We start from the raw sequence: 10,828 nt of genomic DNA, 5'->3' as shown, positions 1-10,828 counted from the left end.
ATAATTTTAGGAGCTTTTTAGGCTTTCCACTTTGGAAGAGAGTGAAAAGCATGAATTACTACGATTTTAGGAGTTTTTTTAGAAAACTTTCTAGCCCTTAGGATCAATCCATGATCAAGGGTTAAGAATGGTACTCGTGGCTCAAGGAGAGCTGAAAAAACATTGACGTGCTCTACCACAATTATGTCTTCATAGATTTTCTGGGTTGGGTACTTCTCTAAAAAGACGCAAGAATCAATCTTAGCACACAAACTTGTAAATATTATAAATGGTCACTCTTTCCCCTTCCCCTTTAATACGTGCCTTCTTCTTTAAAGCCCTCTTCAAATGGTCCCTATTCCTCCTCTCCCTTTAACACTTACATTCTTCTTCTTAAGTGGTCCCTCTTAATTGAAACTCCTCCATTCCTCCTTTATCCCTTAATTTAATCATGCCTTTTCCCTCTTTATCCCTTAGTTTAATAATGCCTTGTCCCTCTTCCTTTTCACTTTTCCTCTTCTCCACAACTAATTAATGCTCTAATCAAAGTCTAATTCAACTTCAAAGGCTGATTAGATACTCGAAGTAGTATGTTACGAGCACCTCTCCCAGGACTGAGGCCTGAAAAATTGAGTATCAGTTGGCCTCATCACCATTCCCGAATCTAGTAACGTTTGGAATTGCTCATGCAGTGTGGATATATCACAGATAGATGGCTTGAGAAAACTTTGTCTGAATATGAATCCAGCAGATAGAGGATCGTTCTGAGGAGGGACGCCACATTCTTTCGTACGATCTCGCAGGATACAGCACCCCGTCCTCAATGTTTGGACTCAGTAGAGAAAAGCTCAGAGTGACAATGTTTGCTACTGGCCTGAGACTCTTTTCAGAGAACGCCGCGACACGCCCCACCAAAGTTGTAGAGAATCTTCTGAAGCAGCATGGACCCAAAACAGCCAATGACTGTTGGAAACTAGCACAGGTGAGACATGTGCACTTTCCTCGCCTTCATGTCTATTCATGCATTTTGTTGCATAGCATCTATCCGTGGACACAGTTGAAGGGGTCGTATCACGGAGTAAAGGAAGCATGTGATAAAATTTACAAGCTTGTGCCGTGTGTCCATATTTTTGGGAGGTAAAACCAGTGGGCATTTTTGTCCATGTTAATCAGCTATCGTTACTCTATGCCCCGGTGCAGTATGGATGCGTTGCTTTCTGGAATTATCCTGCTCATTTACACTCTATTATTACCGAGGGGCGTGGAATTTGGCAATGTATTAAACCATATACAGGACTAGAAGAATCCACACCAAAGATGTCGATCATTCAGCCTTTAAAAAAAATTTAAATTGCTTGTATGAAAATGAAATACCGCAAGTTTACAAGCCTTTGCAATATGTGGCAGTGGGAGAAGACATATGACTGAAAAAAGATCTCCATCTTCTTTATATACATACATACATTCATACATATATATGTGTGCGCGCGCGCTTATTTAGCATTCAACTTTTCAAAAGGGAATTTGAAATGCGAAGTGTTTGCACGCTGTGTACTTTTCTTCATTTCTTTGTGGTTGGTCCTTTTTTCATTGTTCTTGAGTTATCTTATCTAATTGGCTCCAAGGTTATAATGAAAAGTATTTGTATTTTGTGAGCCATTCTTTTGCGACCTTTGATTCTGTGTCCTGAAAATGATTGAAGTTTTATTTTATTTCACCATGTTGATGCATAAAACGCATCAATACTTTAACCATCCATCTGCAAAGGACTTGCTAGTGTCCTAAATTGTCTGAGAACGGATGAGGTTGATTATAAGTTCTCTCTGCTTGAACAATGGAAAGTTCTTCCATAGTTAGATCAATCTCAGTTGAAGTTCATAATGGATGTATGAAATCCTTGTTAAAATAATAGAAGGTTCTGCTCTTCCATTATAAAGCACTCTTATGATACCTAAAGAAGAAATTGCATCAATAGATTATGAGCATCTGTTTAGTGAACGATCGGGCTACAATAAATTGCAAAGATGAGAGAGGTAAGCAGCCTTAAGGCAACACAAAGGAAAAAGGAGGAGCAAACACCCCTATAACATGGTTCCCATTGTGTCAAAAAGCAGGTGCTAAGCACCTAAAGGATGTGTTTCATGGTTTGAACACATGGTTAAGGGGTGTTGTGACTATTATTGGGCCAAGAGCTGTGCCAAATGGGCTCTTGCTTGTGTCATGAAGTCCAAGGTAGAGTGAGACAACAATATTATTAAGCCTCAAAGAACATGTCTTAAGTATGGTCTACTTTCAACTAATTTAACTCTACTTTATTAACTTATTTCGAACAATCCATCTTCTGTTCTTTTAACTTATGGGTGTTGGGTGTTGGAAGCAATGGAAGAAAGATGGAGAAAAACGAGATGTTGTAATAGATTGCTGCAAAACTGAAGTGTGGAGGCTCAACGGAGAGCCAACATAACAAAACCCTAGAGCTAAATGTCCTAATTGGACTAAGTGTCCTAACTGACCTAGATGGTACATAAACTAACTGTACCAATAGTCCTAATTGACTATAACTAGGCCTACAAGGATAGCCCATGAGATGGCCTACAAACCCCCCTCTATGGTATGGGCTGAAGTATCTTGGACATGGCTCAGGAGACCTAAATATCTAGTGTCACGGTTGCACATGTTCGTCCCGTAGGGATATAGCAACTTATGACTGTATAGAGTACAACAGATCATGTTACAAAAGATACTAAGCTTGCTGAAAAGCCTCAAACTAAGGTCGAGGTAGCCTTCGTAAACAGATCTGCCAAGTTGTCTTCAGTGGGAACATAGGACAACTCAATATCACAATCATTTTGAAAGTTATCTTGATGACATAAGGGCTCTTCATTGCATGATGTAGCAACCAAAGCATAAGCAACAAAACTAGCATGCTCTCATACGGGCTGGCAGAGGAGTATCTTGTTTGTTGTCTTTTAATGTGTCAAGGAGCCAACGGGGTACCTTTTTGGGCTCTTGAATTTCTGCTCTTTCCTGGTCAAGAGTCCTGTGCAAATGATCCTGATCAATGAGAGACATATCAGGCTGAATTTCTGGCTGCACATGTGACTGCAAATGACCAACAGATGGAGGAGGTACAACCTCAGATGGAACATCATCCCGAGCATCCGATGGAAACAAAGGCATCAAGCTGTCAAATATGTCAGGGGCATCAACAATGGGCTGTTTTTGGCAATCCAAGAAAGGCATAGTGGAAGATTCATCAAACACAACATCCCAATTGACAAAACACTTACCCATGCGGGGCTGATATAGCTTATAGCCCTGCTCTCTGAACTATACCCAAGAAAAATGCATTTAACATCTTTATTATCCAACTTAGTGGGTCTCTGTGAAGGCACATGAGCATAAGCTAAGCATCCAAAAGTCCTTATGTGGGAAATGTGAGGCTCACGACCCATCCAAGCCTCATAAGGTGTGATAGTCTACAATGCCTTTGTAGGACATGTATTCAAGATGTAATTTGCACACATGACCGCATCCAACCACAACTTATTAGGCAAATGTTTGCCTTTCAACATGCATCTGGCCATTTCCATCGTTGATCTATTCTTCTGCTCAGCCACGGGATTCTGTTGAGGAGTATATGGCACCGTGCATCGATGATTGATGCCACGGGAAGCCCAAAAAACAGCAAACTCCTTCGACATGTATTCACCCTCCCTGTCTGTATTAAGGTGAGCAATGTGCAGCCCACTCTCATTCTCAGCCAAGGCAATAAAGTGCTTGAAGCATGAAGAAACTTCAGATTTGGATTTCAATGTGAAAATCCAAGTGTACGTGGTGAAATCATCAATAAAAGTGACAAAATAGTAGAACTCCCCAAGTGCTGCAACCCTCATGGGTCCACTAAAATCACTATGAACCAGATAAAGCTTGCATGAAGCACCAACTCTCCCATCCTTGGGAAACGCAGTACGGTGCATCTTACCAAGCAAGCATGGTTCACAAACATGTTTGGTAGGCATATGCATTTTGGGAAGATCCACAACCATATCTTCCTTATATAACTTCATCAGGGCTCCAAAATTGAGGTGTCCAAACCTCTCATGCCACAAATGAGTATGTGCCATGGTAGAATCAAGAGCAAAGGCTTGTGCATCGGCAAGTGCAGCATCATCATCCAAACATCTGTCATAAGCATCAACTCTATAAAGACCTCTAGACAATGTGCCAATCAAAACCATAGTAAAGGCATGTGTAGCATCATACAATGCACACCTCACACCATCAAAAAGAACCTGAAAGCCATATGTAGTAATGGATGAAACAGAAATGAGGTTCTTACGAATGCTTGGAACAAGCACATGCTCTAGAGTAACAATACCACCAGAGACAGAAGTAAGAGCAACTTGCCCAATACTTTTCACGGTATATGATGCATTATTGGCACATGTGACACTGCCCCCCTGAGATGTAAGCTCCAATGAGCTGAATAACTTCCTACAGGAAGTGATGTGCTTGCTAGCACAACTATCAAAGAACCAGAATATCTGAAACTGCCATACAAGCATCATGAACATCAGGATTATACTGACATGTAATAAAGAAAACCCAATGCTGGTCTTGTGCAAAATTAGCGGACTCATGTTGATCTTTTGCACTAGAAGAACCAGATACTGCAAGACCAGACTCTTTCTTCTTCTTTTCAGATGCTATGCTTTTCCTGCATTCAGAAATATCATGCCTAGGTTTCCTGCAATAATTACATCTCTTCTTCTTTTTGTTATTCCCTGAAGAAGAGGCACCATGTGAATGATCAGCATGGGAATGAGAGGGTTTTCCAGCTGAAACCTTGCCTTTACCTTTGTGTTTGTGATGAGCAGCAAATGCTTGATCACTAGCGATAGAAGCATTTCGATTCATATGACTTTGCTTCCGCCTGAAGAAGAAGAGCAACCAGCTGGTCAAATGAGAAATGATTGGCATCACCCTCTGCAACCAACCTCAATGTAGTAGCAAAGCCTTGATATGAATCAGGCAACCCATCAAGGGTATTAGAAACAAGCTGAGAATCAGGCATAATCTCATCAATGTTGGCCAACTGTGCTTTCAAATCTTTCACATTAGTGAGATAGGCATCCATGTTACCACCCTCATCAAGCTTCAAATCTTTCAACTACTTGCGGAGATAGGCAACCCTTGCCTCATTCCGCATTTGATACAAAGATTTAAGTTGATCCCATGCTTGCTTAGCTGTCTTGCAAGAGCGAATATGAGGGACCCGTTTCACTGAAAGAGCAATCAAGGCATGTGCTTTGGCATCACGACCATCCCATTGAATTTGCTCCTGTGAAGGAGGCAAAACACTTGGAGCAGGAGGTGCAGGTGTCCTAGCAGTAGCATTAGAATCATCACCTGAAGAAGTAGAGGTTGTAGGTATAGCACCAGAAGTAACAGTGTGTGTAGGCCTGGCCTCATGACACGACCCCAACACTCCTGAAACCTCTAATCTGTAAGCAAACACAAGAATACACCAAAAGTAAGGAAACTGAGCAGGTTGCTCACCATCCAACCACGACATCTGCGGGATGCGATCCTGAATCAGGAGATGTCCCCTCCAAGCCACGAGCTGAGCTACTGGCATGAACTCCCAACCAGATCCTAACCAGTCTGGTGTCCCATACCACCAGGTGGCGCTATGAAGCTTGGGATCTGCTGCTGGGCCTTGGGCTACGCTATGATGTAGGCGTGCATCCGCAACTCACCTAGCACCTGGGATTGAGACTTGCTCCCATCAGCTCTCTGAGAACTGAACCTCTAGGCCTCTTATATAGACTCGGGCCCCAAGCGCCAAAAATAGTGAAGACCTCTATTTGGTTCGTATCCTTGCCACTCAGCCCGAGAATCAAGCCTGCCTAGCTCTAAGCTTCCCCAGGCTACCTAAGCTAGTCTTGTGTACCTAGTACATGTCAGATACCAATCCGTGCACATGACATACTTCCCCTCCTCTAAGAACTCACTCCTGAGTTCGCTAAAAAACCCGGGAATGTCCTCTGGAGGTTTTGTAATGTCTCCCATGTTGCATCCTCCTCAACACGATCCTTCCACTTGATCTTGTATTCTGTGATAGTTCTATTATGAATCTGTCTTTCACGAAATTCAAGAACACTCTCGGGCTCATGTGGAATAAAATTCAAATTTGTAACTTTATTATTTCTTGAGGAGAAACAAGTTGATCATCCGCACCCAGTAACTCTTTTAGTCTACTGACATGAAATAATAACCTTGAACGGACCATAGTATCTGAGGGATAACTTCGGAACCAAACCAGTACTTAGGCTCTTGGATTCCTTGGGAATACACAAATATACCATCGTTCTTTCAGAGAACTCTCTAGGTGAACGATGTCTATTAGCATAAAATTTATCCCGATCTTGGGCACTTCTAATAGATTCCTTGGCAAACTGCAACATTTCTTGTATGTCTTGCAAGGATGTCTTTGCAGCATCATTTTGGATTCCCTTTAACCCAACCATAACTGGTGACTTAGGTTGAAACCCGTACATAAGCATAAAAGGACTGTAACCAGTACTTGAATGCTTTGCACTATCATAAGTGTTAGAAATGACCCAACAGAGGGTATGCACAGCGGAAGACTGATAGAATAGCCCAGGAGCTCACACAATGTGATGTGGGGTGTGGAATCACAAACTTCTTAACTTACGTGCATAAAATAGATGTGCAGACTTATCAATAGACAATGAACCAGCCAGATAGAGAAACCACCAAAATAATATATTTCCGTCCAAAGCTATGGACACAATACAAAAGAGATAGATCTAGAGTCCCACCAATGGTGTGGTCCTTTGATCTTACCACAAGGTACTTCTCCTATCTGCTGGCTATCTCTAGACTCGAGCCCGCGTGCTCCACCTTGAGCGTAAGTAGACTTTCTATCCAGATCCCTTCCACCTTGCTGTCTTTGCACCAGCCTAGGTGCGCAGCACTCTGAGCTAGGTCTGCAGCTCTACAGCCCACTTGAATCCTCCTGGATAGAGGCCCACGGGTGGCTGTTCTGCTGCTCTTTCTGCTCCCTGAATTGCTGCTCCAAGTGATGTAGAATGAGGCCAAGGGCCTCTGCTTTTATAGGCCCCAAGGGGCTGGGAAAACCTACCGACCCAGGCCCCTAGATCTGGCCAACCTGGTCGGTTCTTCCTGCCCCCCTTTGCCCACTTTTCTGGCCCCTCCTGGGCCGACTTTACTGCCCTATATAAGGGCTGTTGCTGGGCTCTTTTGGGCTGCTGCCTGGCCCCAAGGGCAGCCCCATTTGGTCCTACTCTTGGGCACATCTATGACCAGGTGGCTGGCCCACCATAGCCTCCATCTCTGCCCCTTCTGTCCTGCTGGTTCTGCCCTCTGCCAGGCTCTCTCCAGCCACGTGTGCAGCGCCGTACTGATCCATACTGCTGCTGAGGTCAGCTGCCATGTGTCGCCATCATGCAGCCACTCCTCACCTCTGTCTGGAGCTCCAAATCACCACTGATTTGCTCCTGTACCTTCTCTAGATGTACTGCCCACATGACAGCCATGATGCTGTCTGTGTGGCAGCCCCTTTCTCTCTTTTCCTGTGGGGTACTGCCCTAGGTCTCCCTCCCCCATGCTCTCCTCATATGGGGGCTTACAGATGGGGAGGTGGCCATTCCAACAATAAGCAAATTCTATCATAGGTAAATAATCTTCCCATGAAGAGTGTCTCTTAGAAACATATGCCCGAAGCATATCTTCAACCAATTGGTTGACCTTCTCTGTACTGCCATCAGATTGTGCATGATTTGAGGAACTCATACTTAGAGTGGTTTCCAACTTCTCAAAAACAAGTGTCCAGAAGTTACTTGTAAACTTTGAGTCCCTGTCGTTGACTATGTCAGAGGGCAAACCATACGGCTTAAACAAGTGGTCCACAAACTCGTGAGCTAGCTGAACAGCTTAGATGGTTGTTCTAGTAGGTAAGAATCTAGCCATTTTTGTCAGACGGTCCACTATGACCCAAATGGAGTCATGACCCTTGCGTGTTCTAGGCAAACCGGTAATAAAATCCATGGAAATACTTTCCCATTTATTACCCGGGATTTGCAATGGCTGTAATAAACCCGCGCTTCCAAGGCGTTTTGCCTTAATAACCTTACAAACCCGGCAACCTACCACATAGTTTTCAATAAATGCATGCATCTTAGGCCAATAAAAGGTATGCTTCACAAGACACCGAGTCCGATGTATACCTGGATGTCCAGCACTAGGAGCATCATGACACTCCTAGAGAATCTTGGATCGAAGATCCGAAACATCTGGTACACATATCTTTCCATTCCAGAACAGCAATCCGTTCCTAATCATCCACTGAGCTCCCGCCGCCCGTACCGTAGGGGGCACAATCCCTGAGTCCTGGTCAACCATGGAGCTCCCATCTTGGACTTTCTGCCAATAAGAACAAAAATGACTATCAGTTGCACAAAGCCCTCTCAAGGATTGAAATAGGTCTGAGGATATTTTCGTAAATGACATAGCATTTACAAACTTGACTTGACTTAAGGCATCCGCCACACTATTCAACGAACCCTTTCGATAACGTATTTCAAAATCAAAATCTTGCATTAACTCTGCCCATCTAGCCTTCCTTCCTCTCAATTCAGACCCGTCACACACATACTTGATTGATTGGTGATCGGTCAATACAAGAAACTTCGAACCATACAAGTAGTGTCTCCACACCTTCAGAGCATACACAATTGCATAGAGTTCTTTTTCTAGTGTGGGTCAATAATATTGGGTGTCGTCTAGCTTCTTACTCTCAAAAGCTACAGGTCTGCCCTCTTGGAATAAAACTGCGTCAATCGCAAAATCACTCGCATCGGCCTCTAAAACATAAGGCTAGGTAGGATTGGGTAATGCAAGAACGGGTGCTTCCTTGATATTTAACTTCAAGGTTTCAAAAGCCTTGTTCAATGCATCATCATTCCAAGAGATCGGCTGTGTAGACCTGCGTCCACGACCTTTCAATATGTTGGTCAGGGGTGGCGTGATGGGTGAATAATCACGCACAGACTTCCGTAGAAAAACCCGTGAATCCTAGAAAAGAACGAAGTTGTTTCACAGTCTGAGGGATAGGCCATTCTCAAACCTTCTGGATATGATCGAGATCAATGCTAATACCTTCAGAAGAAATCTTGTGTTCGAAGTAAATGATCTCCTTCATAAAGAAGTCACATTTACTCATCTTGGCATAGAGCTTATGCAAGTCTTAGGATAACTAAGACAATCCGGAGGTGTCTAATGTGATCCTCTAGTGTTCGGCTATATACCAAGATGTCATCTAAGAACACGACAACGAATTTGCCCAGATAAATCGTGCATCATTTGCGGGAAGGTGGCAGGAGCATTGGTCAAACCAAAAGGTAATACGAGAAACTCGTAGTGGCCATACCTAGTTCGGAATGCAGTTCTATCTATGTGTTTAGCATAGATACGGATTTGGTGATAACCCGTACACAAATCAATCTTAGTAAAATACTTCGCTATGGTCAAACGGTCTATGAAATCATCGGAACGAGGAAGAGGTTATCGATTCTTAATTGTCACTTTATTCAATCGTTTATAATCTATACACATTCTCCACGAATTATCTTTCTTCTTTTTTAAGAGGACAGGTGCTCCCCAAGGTGATTTACTTGGGCGAACATAGCCCATATTCAGATAATCTTGTAGCTGTGAAGCTAACTCATCCTCCTCAAGCTGGCTCATCCTATAAGGTGGAACACTAATAGGTTGAGTCTTAGGTACTAAATCTATGCGATGGTCTACTACCCGTTCTGGAGGTAAACCTTCCGGCAGTTGAGCAGGGAATGCATCCATGAAATCATCCAACGACATTCTCAATTCATGGTGTTCAAACACGCTTAAATCATTTTTGTTATTAACAGAGACAACAAATGAAGAAAGCGGAATCAAAACACACTGATACACATCAGAATGAGAAGTGTTTATTATATTCCGAAGCTGCATCGCAGATACAATAGGTGCCTGAGAAGAGGAAATATAATCACACTGAATAGAAAATTGTGTGTCCTTATCCAAAAAAGAAAGGGTATGCTCTTTCCATCCAATCTGAATATTGTGGGTTTTAAACCACTCTATTCCATTAACAAGTCCACATGTTCCAAGTGCATGACATAGCACGTAAGAACAGCTGTGTAGTCCGGATAGAAAGTGCCTCAATCTTGCGATCCCAAAACTGCTTCCCAGTTGGAAGTTGTACCTCGTAGGTGTGATCGCTAGGTATCATGGACAGCCCCATCCTCTGCACAAGTTTGTAATTAACAAAATTGTGAGAGCTGCCCGGGTCAAAGAGAATGTGAACTCTTTGGTCCCTTACTTCTCCATAAACTCGAAAAAGATCATGGGAACCCAATAACGAATTATTAAAAGTGCAATTACAAGAAAGTGGGAAGGTAATGACATTTACATAAATACCTGTCATCGAAACTTGATTAGCTCCCTTAGCTTTGGTACTTGGACCCGCACGGAGCTTTGGTCCTGTTGCTTGCATTTGGTTCTTGCGCTTAGGACAGTCATTCCTAGTGTGGCCCTGCTCCTCGCATATGAAGCAACATCCTTCTGTCTTTTCTTTTTTTTTCAAGAAATAGACTTCTATTAAGTAAGAGAAAAAACCCGCGAGAGCAAGCTCTAAGCGGAATACATCATGAAATCATGAGGATAAATAAACCCCCTCAAAGTGAGGTGGAAAACAACCAAGGCTGAGGTTGTAAGTGCCACCTCAACCCTGTAGGAGTCTTAG

The 10,828-nt window shown here is 43.1% G+C and overlaps 1 protein-coding gene across 2 annotated transcripts in view; it reads left to right on the top strand.

Moving 5' to 3' along the window:
- The first annotated feature begins 568 nt into the window (after positions 1–568).
- The window catches only part of LOC147891708 (uncharacterized), a 29,781-nt gene continuing 19,521 nt past the window's right edge, over positions 569–10,828 (top strand). Inside the window, exon 1 of one of the 2 annotated variants that reach the window (XM_087388813.1) lies at positions 569–961. In XM_087388813.1, coding sequence (XP_087244939.1) covers positions 803–961 — 159 coding nt within the window. In that variant the 5' untranslated portion in view covers positions 569–802. The remainder of the gene's footprint in view (positions 962–10,828) is intronic. The other variant, XM_087388812.1, reaches the window with a different exon arrangement.

This window comes from Dipteris shenzhenensis, chromosome 17, assembly GCF_047967505.1.
Source record: "Dipteris shenzhenensis isolate YYH24624 ecotype China chromosome 17, Dip_SZ_1.0, whole genome shotgun sequence".
Classification (NCBI taxonomy): Eukaryota; Viridiplantae; Streptophyta; class Polypodiopsida; order Gleicheniales; family Dipteridaceae; genus Dipteris; species Dipteris shenzhenensis.
This window is presented reverse-complemented; position numbering and strand designations above follow the sequence as displayed.